The sequence below is a fragment of the Pseudochaenichthys georgianus genome, chromosome 3 (genome assembly GCF_902827115.2).
Source record: "Pseudochaenichthys georgianus chromosome 3, fPseGeo1.2, whole genome shotgun sequence".
NCBI lineage: Eukaryota > Metazoa > Chordata > Actinopteri > Perciformes > Channichthyidae > Pseudochaenichthys > Pseudochaenichthys georgianus.
In genome coordinates this window covers 5,670,826-5,693,760 of record NC_047505.1, presented here as the reverse complement: position 1 = coordinate 5,693,760, position 22,935 = coordinate 5,670,826, and the positions used below count along the sequence as shown (strand labels likewise).

At 41.8% G+C, this 22,935-nt stretch overlaps 1 protein-coding gene across 2 annotated transcripts in view; it reads left to right on the top strand.

The window, feature by feature from the left end:
* The first annotated feature begins 634 nt into the window (after window positions 1-634).
* arnt2 (aryl-hydrocarbon receptor nuclear translocator 2) overlaps window positions 635-22,935 on the top strand; it is a 106,994-nt gene continuing 84,693 nt past the window's right edge. For both annotated transcript variants that reach the window (XM_034109052.2, XM_034109043.2), the window contains exon 1: window positions 635-964. In XM_034109052.2, the coding sequence (XP_033964943.1) occupies window positions 934-964 (31 nt within the window). In that variant the 5' untranslated portion in view covers window positions 635-933. The remainder of the gene's footprint in view (window positions 965-22,935) is intronic.

Genomic DNA, 22,935 nt, shown 5'->3' with positions numbered 1-22,935 from the left:
TATGCACCCCCGTAGAACCGGGCCTGCTGTGAAGTCCATCATAGACGGACAACTTTTGGACAAAATGTACTCTCCATTAAAGGCAGCTCATTGTGGAATAGCCTCCCAACTGAGATACAGGATTGTCCCACTCTCAATAGTTTTAAAGTACAACTTAAAGAATGGTTGAGCCACAAACAGACGTGTAATCACCGCTAAATGCACTTTAATACAGGGGTATCTCCTCTTGCACTTTATGTGGCACTTTTATCTTATCTTGCACTTTATATATCATAGCTGCTACATTGTAGGCTACTGCCATGTGGTAAATGCTTGTGTGCTGCTCATGCTCTTCCTGCATATTTATTTTCGCTATGTATATATATATACATGTCACGTTCTTATAATGTTGTATGTGACGGGACTACGGATGGAAATGAGCTCAAAACTAAAATCCGGCTCATTTACACTTGTAAGCTTAATTATTTTTGTTTTAAAGCGTTCATCAATGTGCACTGTCCCAGTTCAAATAAACGATTAAATAAATGAATACATATCAACACACGCTCCACACAGCATCTGCCTACACTCAACACCACCCGGCTTTGCATCACATTCTTCACTGCAGCAGTCACACTGTATACCATTAATTTATTCAAGCAACCCTAAAATCTCGCGGTGCTACCATTCAGACATCTTGCATTTTACTAAATCTGGTTTTGGAGATTTTTCCTCATTAAACATATACTTTATCTATATATATGCTCGGTAGAAACAGGCTTCTTTTGGGGTCCTTTGAACCGAGATTCCTCTGAGCTAACAGATGTAAGGCGGTCGGACCGAGCCTCGCGTGCCAATCCCGCGGAGTTTAGACGCTTTCTCACGGGCTGCTCTCGCCGTATTGTGCGTCATCTCCATCGCTGCCGTTTTGTTATTTTTCTCCAGCGAGGAAACATGGCAACTCCCGCCGCGGTCAACCCGTCCGGTAAGTCAGTAACGAAGCTGTTGGTGGTTGGAAATATGAATGTTTCTTAGTGTTAAATAGAACATTTAGAAGCTTTTACACTGTTGCTGGACAGGCTGAAGCGGGGACAGGCCGCCGAAGCCTGACTCCATCCTCCATCCCCCTCCCCCCACTGACCGCCGCTCACAACACTGCTATTCTTCACACATTTGCAGCCAGTTTAGCAGTCATAACGAGTTGGTTTTTGTGTGTTTCTATGTATTTATTCTTATATGGTGTCGTATTGTTGGTTTCCTCGGTTGGGCTAGCACACATCGTTCTTTCGCCGAGCCTTTGCTCTCCTCTCTGGGATACAAAAGGTTACTTTGCATAGCGCTATCGCTGCTCTGCCCTTCATTTGGTCTGTGTTTCGTCGGGGACATTTTTACATTTGTTATCGGTAAATGTTGTCACTTATATTTCGCTGTTCCTTGCCTGTTGAGTCAATATCGTGCAGAAAGGCTTTACATTTAGTATGAAGGCTGTTCATTCAGTCTTATGCCTCAATGGGCAGCAGGAAATTGTGTGAACCAGGAATACAAGTTAATGTGAAATGACTAGAACAGGTTTGTAAATCGAAAGGCGTGAGATTATGTTAAACTTGAGTATATATACATCTTAATAGAAAAACAGTTTATTTGTCTCACCCCAGGCAGTATAAAATAAGTTGAGCAAATGTACTGTATCATCTTGCTATCATTAGCCTACTTTATTTTTACTGAGCTGGAAATGTACAGTATTCAAATAATACAGTAAATCATTTTAATATGGCCAACTGCCATTGCAATGCATTACATTAATTACAGTTAACTTAACCTACAGTGGCTATTGCATGGCATGTCTGTGGATCTGCATCATTACAAAACAACTTTTGCTCCAAATAGGATGTCAAGTAGAAAGAGTAACACCAAAAAGATCTGTCTAAATCAAGAAAAAGTCAATATTCTTGTATAAAGGATGGGTGAGCTTCTATGACCTCCATATAAAAACGTCAACCACACTATCTCACGCTCTGTGCCACCTCATTGGCAATGCAAATGAAAAGAGAATATAAATAAATAACTGTCTGGTTATTAACACATTGGCTGCATACAGAGTGTCTAGGAGGGGTGTTTTTTAGAATAAGCAATGTACACACATGAGAAAATAACCCTGTCAGATAATAAAAGGGCATATGAAAGACAAAACCAATGCTTCCCCTTAATCTTTTTTTAAATAAAAGCAATCATTTGGTCATTTTAGATGCAATTCAACCTGTATACAAGATTCAAAGGCTTTATTGTCATACGCACAGTACCTACGGTGTAGATATGGCAATACAAATCTTAAGGCCCAGGCTCCTCCAACAATGCAACATAATATATAAGACCTAAACTAATTTAAAAACAATAAAATAGTGCAAGAAGAAACGGAGTATATTGAATGAGTGCAAGATTATCTTGCAAGGCAAGGCAAAGGAAGTTTATAAATATAGCACCTTTCAACACAAGGCAATTCAAGGTGCTTTACAAAAATGAAAGACATTCAGACAAAGGCATTTAAAAAAAAAAAGATAATAAAAGAAAAAAATACATGAATAAAAAGTACATGAATAAAAATTACACGAATAAAAAGTTACAGTGCAGTTTAAGATATGAATAGTTCACACAGAAGTTCCACTTTACTGATGAACACAACGGCTCAGTTTCAATTAAAAGCAGCGACAAAAAGAAAAGTCTTCAGCCTGGATTTAAAAGTAGTCAGAGTTGCAGCGGACCGATGTGCGGGTAATGCAGAATGAGCTAAAAACATATACATTCAATAAACTAAATTATGCAGAGAATGTTGTAAGTAAACAAGTAAATGCAGGAGTCTATATACATTCAAATCGAATACGATACACAAGATCATAATGTAAACATATAATACTATTGTAGTAATAAATAAATAAATTGTAAGATGCAAACGGTTGAATGTCACTGCAGATCTGAGTAATATCTTGCATGGAAGGATGAGAGGGATACATGTTGAAGGAAAGCAGCACAGAACCACCAGGGACTGTATATTAGTTCAGCCCCCCCCCCTGCAGTTGCATGTGCTGCACTGTGATGATCCACTCAGATGTTGAGCGTGCAGTGAGAGCTACGTGCAGCTCCTCTATCCGCTGATGAAACCGGTTAGAACTAAGTCATGCCTAATGCTGCTGCTGCAGGACAGTTATCCTGCTGATCTGTGATCTGCCTTCGTGCTCCCCGGGCATGGCAGTACAGTCAGGTGAGCTGACCTCGGACCAGAGGCTCTGGATGTGGGAATGCTGTGTCATTGCAGGATTATGTGCAACTGGCCTGCACCCAGATCCAATTGGTGTAAGACCCTGTGAAACATTAAGAGTGAAATTATTTAATGAGGCTCTTTCCAGAGGACTGTTGAATACAAAGATCCAACTGCAGTGTGCATTGGACATTATCACGTATTGAATGTACTAGGGGTGTAACGGTTCACAAACATTTCGGTTCGGTACGTAACTCTGTTTTTAGGTCACGGTTCTGTACGTTTTCGGTACAGCAGAAAAAATGATCACAAAACATAAAATATTTTTTGGAGTTTTTTAATTATTATTAAACTGTGAATATTCACTCAAATAAATACTAAATATAATAAAATAAATATTAAGGTGCAGCATTTCGATGAACTGAAATAATCTGTATTTGAACTGTACTGTCAAATAAATACCTAAGCAGCCAGCTTGACATTAGGACTTGCTTGCTTGTCATTGTATAATTTTCATGCTTTTTTTTTAAGAAAAATGAACTTGTTTTGCCGAAAGAGCAGATCTGCTGGCACTAGCAATGGCTCCTGCTATGGAGAACACCCTCTCTAGGGACAGAGGTAGCAGATACAGCCAGGTAGCGCTTTGCTAACATGGCAACATAAGGATATTTGGTGTTTGTAATAGCTTTGGCTCGGTCTGAAGTTTTTGCGAGTGGTGGAGGCTTACATGCTAGCGGGAGTTGGGTTTGCACTTCAGTCTTTTTTCTTTTGGTACCGGTGATATTCACGTTCGGGTGATGCCTTTTCAAATGAGTGTGCAAGTTTGATGTATTGCCAGCCGCGTAACCAATTTGAACAATGCCGACAAACAGCTTTGGTTCGGTCCACCTGTCTTGGTCCGTCATCCTTGTACGTAACTGCGAAACCAAAATGTTCCCAAACCGGAGACTTCAATGATGTTGGAGGAATTTCGAGCTCAACTTTATCTGCGTTCGCCATTTCGACAGTTCCTCAAATTACTGACTACATTTGAACGCATCCCTCTGACCAGCTCTCATAGTATGCCTCTCATCCAATGAAATGACTTGCTCGCTCTGACGCGTTGAACCCAATGTGAGCAAATTACTCTGAATGCTGCGACGCAGCACCTGAGATTACTTCCAAAAAGTTGTTCATGTTCTCAATTTCAAACAAACAAAAATAAGGCAAACACTCTCTGACCCCAGCAGTCAACTTTCATCTGAATTTTTCTCTATTTTACTGACCTTTTTAACTGTCTAACCCAGGGGTGCCCAACCAGTCGATTGTGATCAACCGGTCGATCGCGGGGAGATTCCCAGTCGATCGCGAGATGTGTCTAAAAATAGAACAACAATATTCTGTTTTATCGTTAATGTCTTGTAACATAATCTTCCTGTGCCAGAATAATGCACTTGAACGCATCATAGCTTTGTGATTGGCCGGCGTGACCCCAATGTGTCGGGGCGTGGCTGGTGGGCAGTGGGCAGTGCACTAGTTCGCTGACGTTGTCCGTGTCAACAGGAGTGACAGTCCGCACACACACAAGACCGCAATTATGGCAGAAGCAAAAAAGCCCAAAATATATCATTTTCACTCCGAGTGGGAGGATGATTATTTTTGTATCTATTCCAATTCAAAGTCCATCTGTCTCATCTGCAATGCGAGCGTGGCTTTATCGAAGAAGGGTAATTTAGGAGGGTTTATTACCCGGTGAAATAAACCCTTTTTGTACTAGGACTCGAGTAAATGTCCTAGTACAGAACATGTTTTGCTACTTTCGACTTCTACCCCACTACAATTCCTTTAATACCTTAAGTTACTACGCAGGTATGGATCCATTAATCAAATATATATGAACAATACTTAAAAAAGACTTTGGTCACTCGATTTAGTCACTGTTTCATATGCAGACCTTATTTTCCTGTTCCATGTTAAAATAAACAGTTTTCAGTGGTACCGCTGAGAGAGTAATTTTTTTGGTCATGGAAAATTAGGTAAAGGTCATGGAGAAGTCATTGAAAATCATTGGTGAAAAAGTGTATGAACCCTGTATATTAGAAACATATATTGTAGGGCCATACCTATACAAAACATGCCTGGGAAGTTTTTTGACTAAAATACCAAACAGATCACCCATTGTAGCCTGCTCATACCCATGTACCGCTCATACCCCTCTATTACAGCCCTGTTGCTAACAGGCTGATACTGCTTTAAAGGAGACTTATCATGCAAAATGTACTTTTGTACGTCTTTTATACATGAATATGTGTCCCCGGTGTGTCAGAAAACACAACCCTCTCTCTTTTCCTCCATACCCAAATCTCTAAAAACGGGGCTGCAACGGATCTGATACAGACTGATACAGATTTGAAATATCTCTGACGTCAGAAATGTGGAGTTCCGCCTATATGGGCAACTCTCCACCTATCAGGAGGAGACAGCCACGGCCATTGCCGTTCAAAAGCGCTGGGGACAATGTAGTACATATGCCAGGCCTGTAGGTGGCGCTGTAGTCTGCCACAAAAGCAGCGAAGAAGACAAAAACAGGGCTAAAAAAAGAGCAAATAGAGCGAAATGAGACATGGCTAAAATGCATGATCTGTTTGGTATTTTGAAGAAAAAAAAATCGCAGGCATGTTACACTATATTATTCAAATATAGCATTATAGGTCCACTTTAAATTGAACGGCTGCTGCTAGCCACGCCCCTTTGTAGCGTCACGCAGCTTCCCCTGCTAGAGATTTCTACCGGGAGAAGCTCAGCTAAACGCTGCGCTGATTAAATGCCATATTATGCTCCTAACCACTTCAAGCTTTATTTCTGAAACGGTATGGAGCTCAAAACTTTGTCTCTCGCAGGGTTTACCACAAGGTCATTACGTTACACATATTCTCTCCAGTAGCCTACAGTGTTAGCTCCATAGTTAGCTCTTAGTGTTAGCATGCTTGCTAATGTAAACACACAGCATATTACTCCCAAAACACGCTGCACATTGTTTCTGATACAGCACATAGCTTGACATGTTCTTTCTTAAGTGTTTATCGCTAGAACAGTGCCATTATATGTATTATATATAACAACTTTACTCTAAGTGCCTCCTGCAGACATCCTGCTCAATTCACAGACACACAGCTGCGACTGTATACGGAGACGATAGGTTGGGACGTGTCACGTGTGCCGGAGACGATAGAGTGGCGAATTCCCTCCCCTTCCGGGAGAGCTCCATGGGACCTTATTTCGGAAAAATTATGTATTGAAGTCAATGGAGAGAGAAAGATTATCTTTCGATCCCGTTTGAATTGTGCCACGAAGTACACATGATGTTTGTCAATTTAAAAGATAGTCAGTCGTAGAACTGTGAAGTAACAATTTTTTTTGTGTGAAACGCTCAATGAACTACATCTCTGGTCTCGCAGACTCGCATAACAACACACGTCACCAAGATGGCCGTCACTACTGTCTTGCTAAACAAGGGATTGACTACCCTCACTATCACCACAATGAAACACGTCCAGAAGAATGTCATGCAAAGCTGCCTGTCTTCCTTTAATTCTCTCTGAACTGCCTGATCTTTTTAATGTTTAATGTCAACCATTTGTGCAGATAGCGTGAAGTAGAAAATATCGCCGATGCTAATTTAGCGTTAGCATTTCTCCCCCGGGCTTAAAGGGTGTATTATAGAATGATCACACCGGTGTGACAGTACTCTTCAAAGGGTTCACAAAATATGACTACTACTCTCACTGTTTAACATTGTGGGTTACTTGATGTTACTTCATATCATTTCAAACCTTTATTTATCCAGATTGGTCCCATTGAGATCATAGATCTCTTTTTCAAGGGAGACCTGCAGCATATAGGTTCCACATGAAACATAAAACAATAAAGGACATTATACATTATATTTACAGGATACATAGTTATAGACATTTACAAGTGCCCATTGTGTCAGCAAGCATTTCATTTACCCTAGCTTTAAAAACATGCAGAGGAATGAGATCGCTCAGTTTCAATTCTTGCTGAAGATTGTTCCAAGCAAGTGGAGCTGCGCACATAAAAGCTGTCTTACCTAAGACAGTCCTTGCTCTTGGCACATCTAACAAGACTACATCATGTGACCTCAGACAATAGCTGCTTGCAACTCTCTGTGTTATCAGAGAGCAGATATAATATGGGAGTTTACCCAACAAAGCTTTATAGATAAACGTGTACCAATGACTGAGCCTCCGTACAGAGAGTGATGGTAAACCTGCCTTGGTATACAGTGTACAGTGATGTGTAAGCGCTTTACAATTTGTGACAAATCTCAGAGCACTGTGATACGCAGCATCCAATTTGCTCAGGTAATGGGCAGGTGCATTCATATACAACAAATCACCATAGTCCAGCACAGGTAAAAAGGTCACAGTGACTAGCCTTTTCCTGGCCTCAAGCGAGAAACAGGACTTGTTTCTGAAAAAGAACCCTAGCCTAACCCTCAGTTTTTTAAGCAGGTTATTGACATGAAGTTTAAAAGAGAGACAATCATCAAGCCAGATACCAAGGTATTTGTAACAGGCAACAACTTCAAGTTTTGTTCCTTGCGTAGTTACAATATCTAAAACAGGCTCTGGTGTCTTTTTAGCTTTTGAAAAGAGCATTACCTTGGTTTTATCCACATTTAAAAGAAGCTTTAATTCAGAGAGCTGAGTCTGAATAGTGTTAAAAACAGCTTGTAATTTAAAGGAATGGTATGCTCATGACACTCATTTTTAAATAATTATCATCCGATAAAACAGACCAGTCTCTGCCAGTCTTTCTTTTTTTTTTTTTAATCCGATGACATTATCAGTGATTTTAAACTGATTATATACCGAAATAACATCAACACTGTGGGCGCCGCCATTTTCCGGACGTGACGTAAACCATGCGTTTGGTTTTCGAGGACACGTTGATCTCCATGTTATTTACTGTAGTTTCTCTCTTCAAATATGCCTCACTGTATCGCGAAATATTGCCACAATTCTGATAGGAACAATCCACGGAATGCTTAGTTCCATCTGTTGCCAAAAGGTAAGCGTAAGAAGTACATTCAGAGGCAGTGGCTAGCGAAATGTGGCCGGCCCGAACCGAAAGATTCACAGGCTCATGTATGCAGCGAACATTTCAAATTTCCGGACGACTACTCTGAGAGTATGATAAAACATAACATGGGATTTATGGAACAACCATTACTTAATGGAGATGCAGTACCATCGGTCTTTCTGGTGTCATCACCGACCAGGACACCAGTTCGGCCAGTTGAGAAATCGCCCTCTGCAAGTGTGAAGCGACGGAGGAGCAGAAGTAGTGCTCGGAGTAAGAATAAGGTATGTTATAGCGCATTTCCATTGCAGCGGCTAGTCCCGTTTTAACGTCCTTTAGCGTCCAGGCCAGGACAGTTTTTGGTGGCCTTTCCATATAGCGTAGTACCGACTAGTGTGTATTTTCCCCCAGTTTTTTCCGGCCCCATCAAATCGTGATTCTTTAGCCAGGGACAACGAAGCTGAGTATGCTAAACTAGAGGGTGGTACTACATGCATACATATAGTATCTTATATCATCTTCCTATTATACACACATGCATTTCCAAACATCTGGACTACCTATGTTGCAAATGTATTATCTCTTCAATTTATACACGGCATCTATTGCACGTCTGTCCGTCCTGGGAGAGGGATCCCTCCTCTGTTGCTCTCCCTGAGGTTTCTCCCATGTTCCCTTTAAACTGGGGGTTTTCTTCGGAAGTTTTTCCTTGTACGATGTGAGGGTCTAAGGACAGAGGGTGTCGTATTGTCATACTGATAAAACATCAACACTTCTTCCTCTGCTGACGAGTCCGAACTCAAATATTCAGCCATGTTTCCGTGTGTTGACAAAGTGAACGCATGGATGACGTCACGACCATCACGTGACTACTGAAAATGGCAAAAATGGCGGCGGCCAGAAGGAATATAAAGGTTTTGATAAAAAAGAGCTATAAAATCATTATTTACCGGGGAATATCGCTGATTTCTTCAGGGTATGGTTTAAACATAATGTTTCACTAAATACTGAAGTTTTGATTAATTATCTAATGAGTGGACCATTCCTTTAACAACAGCCTCTTTAATGGAGGGACCTGCACAATACATCACAGTATCATCCGCATAAAAATGTAAAGTAGCTTCATCCACATTATCACCTACACTGTTAATATATATGGAGAATAAAAGTGGTCCTAAAACAGAACCTTGTGGTACACGATTAGAAATGTTTAACCACTCAGAAGACCGTCCATCAAAATGAACACATTGGGACCTTTCAGAGAGGTAGTTCACAAACCACCCCACTGCATTGCTGGATATGCCAATACTGAGTAGCCTCTGCTTTAAAATGCGATGATCAACGGTGTCAAATGCTTTGGAAAGGTCAATAAACAGAGCTGCACAACTCTGCTTATTATCTAAAATAGTAGTAATGTCATTTACCACTTTCATTGTCGCAGTGATGGTGCTGTGTTTCTTTCTGAATCCTGACTGATGTTTAGACAGGATATCATTTATACATAAAAACTCCTTTACTTGTTCACTCACTAAGCGTTCGAGCACCTTAGCCAGAACTGACAATTTAGAGATTGGCCTATAGTTATTTAAAATAGTTGCCTCCCCTCCTTTCAGTAAAGGCAAGACATAAGCAGACTTCCATACTTTTGGAATTGTGTTCGTGCTGAGGGAGAGGTTAAAAAGAGAAGTAAGAGGTGGAGCAATAACATCTGCAGCTATCTTTAAAAAGAAAGGTTCTACGTTATCCGGGCCAGCCGGTTTCCTAGGATCTAACTTGGATAATGCTTAATGAACAATACCAATAGTTAAAGGAGTAAAACTGAAAGGGTTTTCCAGACCACATTGTTCAGAGTCAAGGATTGGAGCGTTCACAGGAGCCACACAGCCAAACAGAGAGCCACAAGACACAAAATGCTCATTAAAGCAATTTAGCATAGTAGCCCTGTCTGATATAGTGCCAGATGCTGTGGTAAGGCACGGAGGTAGCTCATTTGGGATATCACCAGTGGAAATCGATTTTATGGCTTTCCAAAATTTCCTAGGATTATTCAGGTTTTCTGTGGTAACCGACAAATAGTACTTTGATTTAGCACTTTTTATTTGAGATGTGAAGCTATTTCTTAGCTGCCTAAAACGTAGCCATTCTACCTCTGAGCCTGATTTCCTAGCCTTAGCCCAAGCATTATTTCTCTCATGAAGGAGACTGGACAGCTCAGCAGAAAACCAGGGATTGTTTCGTCCCTTCACTCTAAATTTACGCAGAGGTGCATGTCTATCTATAATTTTCATAAAACCAAGATAAAAATAAGACCATGCAGTTTCTACATCAGCACACAAATTGATTCTACCCCAATCAAAATCAAACGGATCATGTAAAAAACCCTGCTCCACAAAGTGTTTTTTGTCTCTCTTTGTGATGATACGTGGTTTAACCTTTTGGACCTTAGTGTCCCTAATTGTGGCTACAACACAGTGGTCACTCACATCATTAGCAAATACTCCCACAGATGAGTATTTATGTGGAACATTAGTTAAAATTAGATCAATTAAGGAGGATTTATTTGGGGACTTAATATTTGGGCGAGTAGGACTGTCTATAATCTGGGTAAAATTCAATGAGGTACACAGGTTTTTAAAATCCTCTGACACAGAAGTTAACCAGTCCCAATTAAAATCACCAAGCAGCACTATTTCCTTGTAGGAAAGTTGTTGAACTTCATCTTAAGGCTAATAAAAATGACAAGGCTAAGACTGTAGGCTCTGGGATTTGTAGTCTTTCTAGTATTTTTCATAGTCTTATAATTCAACAGTTTTACGACAAACTGTGACTTTTTGACATGGAAATAATTTTTTAAGATTGACAAACATCATATGTGTAATTCATGGCACAATTCAAACGGGATCGAAAGATACGTTTTCTCTCTCCATTGACTTCAATACATTATTTTTCCGAAATAAGGTCCCATGGGGCAGAAGTAGATGGGCGTGACTTTGCCACTCGATAGGTTGGGACGTGTCACGTCGGCCGGGTGTCGCCAATGACGTGAGGAACGAAAATTCTGGATCGGCTTGTTAGCACCCCCCTTTTTTATTTTTTTTTAGAGATGTGAGTACGGAGGAAAAGAGAGAGGGTTTTGTTTTCTGACACTTTGTGAGTTCCCTGACACACCGGGGACACATATTTATGTATAAAAGACGTCAAAAAGTGTATTTTGCATAATAGGTTGCCTTTAACTTACAAAAGGAGTACAGTATATCAGGTATTCTATTTAAATGTTAGTATCTATACCAGGCATGGGCAAACTAAGCTTTTGAATCCGGCCAGCCGAATATTGGTACAAAATTGGCCAAATTATAGTAAAGACCGCATTCATTTTGCCTTTTTCCTGCAATACCCGGCATTTCAGTTGATCCCACTAGATGGCGCACTCTAGACACAATTTACCTTTGCTGGAGTCTGGTCTATTCTCTCAGCTGGCCCCACTCGCCAACCCGGCAAGGTCAGCGAATACAAGTTGTAACAAGCAGTAGCGCTGAGCAAAGTGACTAGAACGCGACCACACACTTGTAAAAAATACTTATATAAAGTCAGGCAACACTAACCAGGCTTAGTGTGATTCTGTTTATTTGACCTTACTTTAATAACCATCCGTTCACTGTTATTGACCATTGTGAAGAGGCAGACGTTTTTGTTTTGTATTATTGCAGCTATCGGGTGGAATCAATACATGGGCTACATGTGGCCATCACAAGTAAAATCATAACAAAAACTACGCCGGTAAAATATGCGTGTAGAAAACGGCTGATGCCACAATATGATAGCAACAAGTAGTCAAGATAGTCTGATTAGCTAACATGACCCGTAGAATGCCAGAGAAACGTTCATAACAGCATTGTGATGCCAAACAGCTTTCAGACTAAAACACATTCACTTATAGGGATGGGGGATATTTATCAGCTGCTTGTGACAGTCAGACAGTGAAAACTTTACAGCTGCCGCGAGTTAACGGGAGAATAACCTCCGGTAGACGAGCAGCACTGCAGCGGGCGGTAATGCAGCTGAACCACATTAATAAACAATGAACCACGGCACTCTGGAGAAAGGTACAAGGTTGGAAAAGTAGTTCTTTAATTGAATCTGGCTTCGTATAATTAAAAACTACCCGACGCAGTCCTCTATTGATGTTGTTGTGAGCGGTGTTGCGGAGAAAATCAGCGACGTAAAACGCTGTGTGGGTCATAAGAAGACACGTAACGGTTACTTCATGACGCAAACGATGACGCAACCTGCATCTGTAACAATGAGTGGACCAAAGAAAAGAAAAGTCAACATTGAGTGCCGAGTGTTTAATGAGGAGTGGACAGCTAAATGTTTTTTTACCGATCTGCTACTGGCCCGGCCCGTCTGTCAAATTTAAAATTCATATGCCCCTTTCACACCAGCGCCTTTTCAGCTCTGGCTCGGAGCTAGAGCCTGAAAAGCGCCGGGTTTTCCTGTTCACACCGCAGCGGCGCCGGCTCTTAGCTCCGGAATCCGCTTCATTTCCAGCTCCAAAAAATTGTCGGTCCAGAGGCAAGAGCTTCGGAGCTAAGAGGTGGCGTCGCTTACGTCGAGGCGTGCAGGAAACTAAACCCACCTCCCCTGAACATGGGTCGACTGTTATGCCTGCCGACAAGCAGTAGTGCCTATAAACACACTTTATAAAGTCAGGCAACACTAACCAGGCTTCGTGTGATTCTGTTTATGTGTACCTTACTTTGACCATCCGTTCACTGTTATCGATCATTGTGGAGGGAGGCAGACGTGTTGTTTTGTATTATTTCAGCTATCGGATGCAAGTAGTCAGTTTAGCTTCGGTTGCTATGCCAACATCACCCGTTTTATACCAGAGACACTTTCATAACAGCGTTGTGATACCAAACAGTGTCAATTCAGACTGACACACATTCACTTAGGCTAAGGGGAACTGGGGATATGCATCAGCTGCTTGTGTGAGTCGGACAGTGAATGCTTTAGAGCGGCCGCTGCAGTGTGAGCTAACCGGGAGCTAACGGGAGAATAAACTCCTGTGGAAGAGCAGCCAGCACTGCAGCGGTCGGTAAATGCTGCAGAAACACATTAATAAAGAATGAACCACGGCACTCTGGAGCAAAGCATCAGGTTGGAGAAGTCGTTATTCAATTTATTCTGGCTTCGTGTGATTAAAAGCAACACGATCATCGACCCGACGCAGTTGTTGTTGTTGTTGTGAGCGCCGTAATGGCTGCCGTTTGGGAGCAAATCAGCGATGTAAACGGTGACGTCATGACGCAGCGGGGGCAGCTCTGGGGTGCCAGTGGGCGGTGTGAACAGAGCGGGAGCTGAAAAGGGAAACCGGAGCTGAACCAGAAAAGCTCCCGCTCGGAGCTAGAAACTGAAAAGCGCTGGTGTGAAAGCCGCAATAGTGGCCCCGAGCCAAAAAGTTTGCCCACCCCTGATCTATACCTTTCAAAGAAGGGAGTCAATTCTTGTAACTTCGTCTGACAACATATGCCTATACAATGATCTGTATCCTAAAGCTGCTGATATATAGTAGTAATAGCCCACAGTTTGTCAGGCAATCTATCATTATCAACGTTTCATAAAAGAGGGCAAAGCCATATATAATAATAATAATAATTATATATTGCCATTAAATTGTATTTTTTCTGCTTCTTGTGTGTTTATGCATTCACAAAGTAAGATAAGCTCTGATATTGTACTTGACATTAATATTCATATCAGTGTTTGAATGGCTTCTACATTGTGTTCAACTATCCTTCATGATTTCTCCATTTCTAAAACACTCCTTTGGTGTTGAGCAGGGATCACCAACTACATTTGTCCATGGGCCGAAATGAAACCAATAGACACTATCGCGGGCCAGCGATTTTTATATAGCCCAGAATTTTATAAATAGTATTCAGATTACTTTTGGAATACTTTCTTTTAACATAACAGATGGGTATGTTTTGGTGAACAGGAGACACGTATTTTACTGTTTTAATGGCTTATCAAGAACTCAAACACCTTGGTGTCATTCTGGACAGCTCTCATCTGCACCCCACATAAAAAACATCACCCGGGCCGGACTGCATTCTTTGTACCGTCTTAAAACCTTTCCTTAGAATATGTTATGAATTGTAAGGTGTCCTTGGGTGCTTTGAAAGGCGCCCCTAAATAGAATGAATTATCATCATTATTTATTATCTGAAACGATGTAATAACTTTTACAACTGTTTCCAGTCACTTGCCCCATGATGCATTCAGCAGCAGCAGGCCATTCACTTTGATTTGATCCCATTATGAAATGTCATCATTTCGACAATAAAGAAATGCTACATAAACTTTATCTTGCACATTTTACCTAACCATCTCCGTTTCTAACTTTCAATATATTTTAAAAGAGATCTCTCTCTCTCTCTCATCTGCGTGCGGGGGCGGGGCCTCACAGACACGCTGCATCTCTCTCTCGCTCACAGACGTGCTGTGCAGTGTGCACACAGTTCTGCCGGTAATGAATATTACATTTTGTGAGGAACCTTTTCCACCAATAATTCCAATAAGTATTCCAAAATGTATTCACTTCAGGTTTACGAAAGTAACTGTAATCAGATTACTCGTTTTTCAAATGTAACGCCAGCTGAATACAGTTAGCCTACTTGATTTTTGTATTCTGATTACGTAACGCGGGTTATGTATTCCGTTACAACCCAACCCTGCTTCTCGGCTACTGTCCCGCAGCTCCAGCCTCTCTGTTGGACTCTGTCGCAGCGGGGCTACTGCTGTGGTGTGGAGCGCACAAAGCAGACTCTTCACAACGAAGGATCACTTCTTCTTCAGGGGAGGGAAGGTTTCGCAGTACGCAGTCTACTGTCCCGCAGCTGCTGCCTCTCTGTTGGACTCCGGTACTGCACCTTACTCACGAGACATTGTAAACAAAGAAATGGGTGGGGGGTAGGGGTGTAACGGTATCCGTATTCGTCCCGTACCGTCACGGTTCGGACGTCACGGTTCGGACGTCACGGTTCGGCACATGCAGTCACACGGCGAATACGCCTTTTTTTTACGAGTGGGAAAAAAGTCTGTCCTTCAGGGCAGCATCCACTACACTATTTATAATCCAGGGGACGGTATTGCGCCTAAAAGCTGTTTGCCAGCCGCCCTTAAACAACAAATGAAGAACAAGAAGAAACACAACAACAAAACAAACAAAATACAAGAAGAAGTAAAGTTAGTATGGCGATTTCAGATAACACACAGGAGCTAGAACCCACCTGCTTCTTTTAAATCAGCTGTGTGGGAACATTTCGGGTTCCCTGTGGACTACAATAACGATGAGGTGTGCGAGTGGTGGATCGGACGAGGACGGTGTGTCGGCGTTGTTCGATAGCGGTGCGGTATGCTAATAGAAACACACGCCAAAAATGCTAAATCATATCAGAAGGCATCACCCAGATGTGCCAATCACCGGAGCCTGGCAAAAGACAACAGCAGTTCAACAGCTGATCCCCGCTGTTTTTAAGAAGCCAATAGACATGAAAGCCGTGAAACCAAAATAAATAACGGAAGCTTTTAGCATATGTTTTTCAACGACTTTGCGCTCTGGAAAGACTTTCTTATTATTTATGATGTTAGACATTCTTTTTAGTTTTACAGCTTGATGAAACCTTTTTGTTTGACATCAGCCATTATAGATAATATGGCCATCTGAGTGTGTGTGGTTTGTTTTTAACTGTTTAATACAGTTAATTATTCAAAATGTCAGAGTTCCTTATTTTTAAACTGAAACTTGCACTACTGTTCAAAAATAAATAACAACAAACCTGGAATTATGCATTTGGGACTTTTTTTTGCTTTTTCTTGTTGTACCGAACCGTGACCCCCAAACCGAGGTATGAACCGAACCGTGACTTCTGTGAACTGTTACACCCCTAGTGGGGGGCGAACGCAGTAACCACTCTGCCAACGCCACAGTCACCCCCGTTGTGCGGGCCGGATGAGAATGTCTGGCGGGCCGGATGTGGCCCGCGGGCCGCCAGTTGGTGGTCACTGATTTAAAGTGTAACAACACCAGTTACAAATAAAATGACTGTTATTTGCACATCAGAATCAGAATATTATTTATCTCTGGGAAACTCTTTTGTGACAGTTGCTACATGTTAGAATGAAATAAATAAAATACACCCAAATCAGTTGAATAACATATTTATATAAACATAAAAGGTTAAAGCAAGAATGTGCCTTAAAATGATACAAAATGGATAATTACAATGTAATGTTTACACAAATAATAGCAGGTCACTGTTAGACGCTTTTATCCAAAGCGACTTACATACTCAATACTGTGGACAGTCCCCACAGGAGCACTTTGGGGTGAATGTCTTTCCCAGGGACACAACGACATGCTTACTGCAGTGGGGTTTGAACCTGTGCTCCCCTGATCCAAACACCAACGCACTAGTCCACTGCGCCAAAGCTGGGGAACAATAGTCTTGCAAGGGGGGGGGAAGAAGGAAGAAGAAGGGGGAAGAAGGGGGAAGAAGAAAAAGGAAGAAAACAAGAGGAAAAGGAGAAAAGAGGAGAAAAAAAACGATTCTCCTGCTCCCAATTTCCCTTCTGTAGCATTTAAAAGTGTTTATATACAGTAGTGTTTCAAAAAAAGTATGTATTTGTTTATTTCTTGAGGCGGAAAACACATCCACAAGATTGCAGGATTGAATCCCAACTCAGTCAGTATTGAAGTGTATAATATATAGAACATGAGAGGAATAAAAGTGCTTGTGTTGCATATCTTAATATTAATTAATTAGAGATATTGACTGATAAGACTTGTGTTATACAGTTAACTATTAATATATTTCTATTAAATATTAACTAAAAGTTATTTACTTCTTTCAAGTTTATTAAATACTTTTTTTAAATCAGGGATAGTTTTTAAGTCACCGATATGGATTTGTATTGAAGCTCATTGTTTCTGTGCTGTGGATAAATAATAAAAATATAACCATTACATTAATATCAACTAAGGTATAGGTTTTATAATTATTTTGTTTTTGCCTTTCGAACTGCTGCTCGAACAGGTGAACGGAAAAGTATAGAAATTGTAAACATAGTACTCCACTACAATTATTGGACAGACACTAGGCATACTTGAAAAAGCCAAACCTTTATTTTATGTTAGTTAAACATAATAACATTTAAAACAGTAGTAAAACGGTATAACAAAATAATGATAATAACACTCTTAAATAGAAGATACAATTACTATATACAATTTATACATAAGATATATACACACATAACTATAACACTGTAAACCAAACTATATACATAATTAAGTGTCAATGCCTATGGGGGTGGGAAACACTTCTCACTTTTTGTTCCTCGTGTCCTTCAGCCACTGCTCCTTTGGCAAAGCCTCAACCAAGGGGCAGTAAACAACTCCCTTGTACTGGCTGTGTCCAGTTTCCGCTGTGCGAAACTTCCTGCCACAGAGCAACTCACCTGAGAGAGGGAGAACACAGCACATAAGACAAGAATATCTCAAAGTGTGAACTTGGATATGCACAGAGGAAAAGCAGCTTGACTGTTCCTGATCCTGACCTGCTGGTTTGTTAGGACCATAGTCAGCTGGTTCCTCAGCTCCACCAGACACTCTGCCAAGCTGTCCACTCGGTCCATGCCTGCCATGCCAGAGTCATCCACAGCCTGCCAACATATAGAAAAGAGAAAAATAATGTGAGGACAGTGAAAAAGGACAACCACAGCTAAAACACATAATTGCATATTGATTTATATACCCCAGACTCATCAGGAGGCGCAGAATCAAGTGCTGAAGAGACACCTGGCTGAGGCATGGAGGCTGGAGGCTGGAGCCTGCGAGGAGGCAGAAGGTCGAGAGGCGGCAGCGGACAGGGAGGGCAGAGAGGAGGCACAAGGGTGCAAGGAGTCAGCAGCATGGGCGTATGCCGCAGCTTGCTTGGACGCAGCAGCCAGGGAGGAGGAAGCAGCTGTGGAGGAGGAAGCAACCAGGGAGGAGGAAGCAACCAGGGAGGAGGAAGCAGCTGTGGAGGAGGAAGCAACCAGGGAGGAGGAAGCAGCCAGGGAGGAGGAAGCAACCAGGGAGGAGGAAGCAACCAGGGAGGAGGAAGCAACCAGGGAGGAGGAAGCAACCAGGGAGGAGGAAGCAGCCAGGGAGGAGGAAGCAGCCAGGGACGAGGAAGCAACCAGGGAGGAGGAAGCAGCTGTGGAGGAGGAAGCAACCAGGGAGGAGGAAGCAACTAGGGAGGAGGAAGCAACCAGGGAGGAGGAAGCTACTAGGGAGGAGGCTGCAGGCTGGGAGGAGGAGAGTGTTGCAGAGGGACAAGGCAAGGAGGAGATGGAGATCCCTGGGTCAGCAAGGAGGAGGAAGCAACCAGGGAGGAGGAAGCAACCAGGGAGGAGGATATCCCTGCCGTACATGGACAGCACCCAGAGACTGCTTGGGAGGAGGCTGGGCTCTGGGGGCTCCTGGCAGACCACAGGGAGGAGGCTGGGCTCTGGGGGTAACTACTGGGGGTGTGATATAAAATATATGCATGAGGCATTTCTTAATCTGAAACTATCATCATTATGTTTTAGTCTGGAGTGAGTCACTCAGTGTAAATCCTATGATTGATAATATTTGCACCAGTAAATTGTAAATGTCCAGTAATATACTTATCATATGTGAATAATAAGTAATAGGTACATATGTTTCTATACTTTACCTTCTGACCGAGGTCACCTCACTTCCGTTTCCTTGGAGCAGGTTTATCCCTCCTGAAGGCCAAAGCCCGTCCATTTTGCATCTCCCATTTTGTTATGGCTTATAGGTTTAGTGATCATCTAAACTTTAAGTAAAATAACAATGCAAGTGTTAGAGAGACCTACACTGCAAAGCGAACAACACTGACACCATGTTAACCATTATTTACACAGGTTATCTCTACACATATAATCATGTATAAACATACATCATGTTCATAAACGGGGAAGTTGTCCTTTTATCCATATATGATTGATGTATGTATATTGAATTACAATTAATGTAATGTTATATACAGTATATAGCTATCTTGAATATATATTCAACAATATACTGTATCCTTCCTGGAGCATATAACACACTTTATCATATCATAGTGAGCAACGATCCCTTATCTCACATAAAGATATTTATATCTTATAATATATGATATACTTTAGGTGTCTATATGAACAAATAAACTGATAAACTCATAAAATGCCACCAGTAACCAATAGGCATCTTAACCAAATCTGTAAAGTAACTAAAGGTAAGCTATTAAACACATGTCGTGGAGTAAAAGTACACCATTTACCTCTGAATTGTAGTGAAGTAGAAGTACACAGTAGAACAATATGGAAACACTCAAGTGAAGTATAAGTATCTCAAAATTCTACTTAAGTACAGTACTTGAGTAAATGTTCTTAGTTACTTCCCACCTCTGTGTATACAGTATATATGCTGTATGACTTCTGTACCACTGCTCACAGAAGTGTAGTTACTAATTACAACATGCCCATTAATACAAGAGTCGTTTAACAACTTATTTAAATTACTGTTGTCAATCGGATGTACAACGCATGGCTAGGGTGACCAGATGTCACGCTTTGCGCGGGACTGCACAGCATTTTCACGACTTTTGGTGCGTCCCGCATATTGAGACGATGTCCCGCATATTTCATTTTGATTGGCTAAAACGCTTTTCTTTAAAATCAGATTCATCCAATGGCTGTTGAGAAAGCAGGGAAGGCTATCATCAGGGGGCTGTGTTTGCTGTCAATCAAACTGTAACACACGGCGGGTGCTGGTCAAGAGTAACTCACACACACACACCCCCCCACCCCGCCAAACAACAACAACGAACGCAGGCGACGCAGCAGGTTATGGAAAATGGAGGAAACTGAAACTACAGCTAAGAAGAAAAGAAGGTGCACATACTACTACAACAAAGACTGGGAAGACACTTACCCGTGGGTGAAGCCAGTGCAGGGCGACTCTCAGAGAGTTTTTTGCAATCTTTGCAAAAGTAATTTTTCAATTTCACATGGCAGTGAATACGACGTCAAAAGACACAGAGAATGCGATTCTCACAAGAAACGTGTCGCTCAAAAAGAGACATCCCACTCTATGGAGACATTCCTACTAAAAACCAAAACATGATGGCCACTCAGACAAGGTAACAGCAGCAGAAATAACCAGTGTTTACCATACAGTGCAACACTCCCATTCATACCGGTCAAATGACTGGTAACAAGCTAGCGCCGACAATTTTTCTAGACTCTGAGATAGTAAAGAAAATGTCATGTGGTCGTACACAAGCAGCGTCCATAATAACAGATGTGCTTGCCCCTGCCTCTGTGGAGAGTTGTTTGACAGAGTCAAAGACACCAGTGGTTCTTGGTGACAAAATAGCCCACACACTGTGTGGGGGCCCATCTTCTGTTGCTGTGATGGACAAAACTGAAAGCTATTTTATTTTATGTATTATTATGTTTCTGTTCCCTCCTGGCCAGTGTTGGTTTTATTTTATCTATTAATTTATGTTGTGCCTACTTGTACAGGTAATACACTAGTTGAATTAAGAAGATGCATTTCTAAACACTTGAAGTGAATAATGCCTGCTGCCTTGGTTAGCCTTAGTTTACTTTTCTTTATTAAACAACTGCATTTTGACTTCACTTTCTGCTCTGTTGTTATATATTTGTTACGTTTTTTTTTCCCGGGGGTTGGGGGGTGCTGTTGAGAGGGTGTCCCACATTGTCCCACACAACCATACTCCTTGTCCCACATTTGGTTTGTTGGGATCTGGTCACCCTACGCATGGCTGTTGACATTGATTAATATAATAACGTGTATTTAACCTAGACACGATAGCATTAGCAATGCTGGCTTGCTAACTTTATGCAGACTGAAGTTGCCGACTGTATACCGTAATGTAAAAGTTGACGCCAAAACGACGGTTGTAAAAATAGGTTTTATGACTGTAAACGGGAAAATAGAAACAATAGTGTTGTCACTTACTCTGAATAATGCGCGTCGCGATTTGTCCACTGTCAACCCCCCGTGAGGGGGGCGGGTTCGGAGAGAAGCCGTGCCGTGAGTGGCTCTGTCCATTGTGATGCCGTGATGTGATTGGCTCCGTCCATTGTGAACTCGCGTCGTGATTGGTTTAGGTCCAATCTCACAATGGACAGCGAGTATCATGATTGGGTGATAGGATTGGATTTTGACAGACGGTCCTGCGCCACACGCCTCCCTATAGACTTAACCAAGCAGTTTATAATAATGTCAGAAAGACTATTTAATTTTCAGGAACACTGGTCAATAATCATATATTATATATCTAAGTCTTAGCCACATATCAAAGCATTTTGAAGAGTAACCTGGTCAAGATAGTCTGCAGCACAATACAAAGGAATCGATTCAGATGACAGAAAAAATAGGTTTTTAATTAAGTCAGTTATTGTTTCAGAGATAGTTGTAACATATTTATATTTCTTATCCAGGTCTTTTAAGAATATTTGTTTTTGTTGGTTACATTTCAAGAATTCAAGAAACTGCTTTGTCTGTTAGTTTATTCCCTTTGGTTAAAGGTAGAGTATAGGTAATTTACTTCAGAAACACTTGTTATATTCCATGGAATGCTCTTAACATCCCGATAACAATGAATACATTAAATGCTTTGACAATAAATACATACAAAAATGTCATCTGTGGAAGCCGTATCTCGTGCCCTCATTGGTCATTCGTGTGTGTTGGAGGACGGGCTCTGTGAGGAAGTGGCAGATTTTTTCCGGCTGTGTATTTTCAAATTCTAGCGCACTCGAGCTGGTTTCTCCAAAATGACCTACCCCACCTTTAATGTCCTGAGGCTGTTTGATACATGTGTTGTGAGGGGAGCAGAGAGAGAACAGGAACAACCTTGTCTGAGGGAGGCCATGATGGAAAAGGAGAGAGAGTGCATCGTTCCTCTGCTCTCCCTGCAGACTCATCAATGCATTTCACCTCGGGGTATTTCAACTTCTGAAGATAAATGAGTGTGACCTTAAAACTGATAGATTAGCTTTGTGTTCAAGACTGTGCACCAACAGAAACCTGAACAAATTGCAAAAATCCTTCCCCATGGTGCTGAGGGACTGGAGCACTAGCTAACTCCTGTGGTTGTGAGAGTAACGGCCCGTCCACACAGCGGCGTGCGTTGACGCTTCCTCATTCACTTTGAATGGGGTGACGTCACTTTTAGCCGAAATGCATCGTGGGAAGCGACGTGGAGCGTAGCTGGCGTGGCTCGCTGCAAAAGTCGAGCAATGTTCAACTTTTGACGCCTCGGCAATCGAATCATATGCCAGTACAAGCTCTAGCCAATCAAACCGCTGCTTGTGTGTGAGGGGCGGGAGATTCATGTGATTGGTTGTTGGTCGAGTTTCAGACATGCCCGCCGGCAAGCGTCAGCGCACGCCGCTGTGTGGACGGGCCGTAAGCAGCTATAATCCTAATCAGTCATGCAGGGGTGTGCTCCAGTGTATTATTCATAATAATACCAGTATGCATC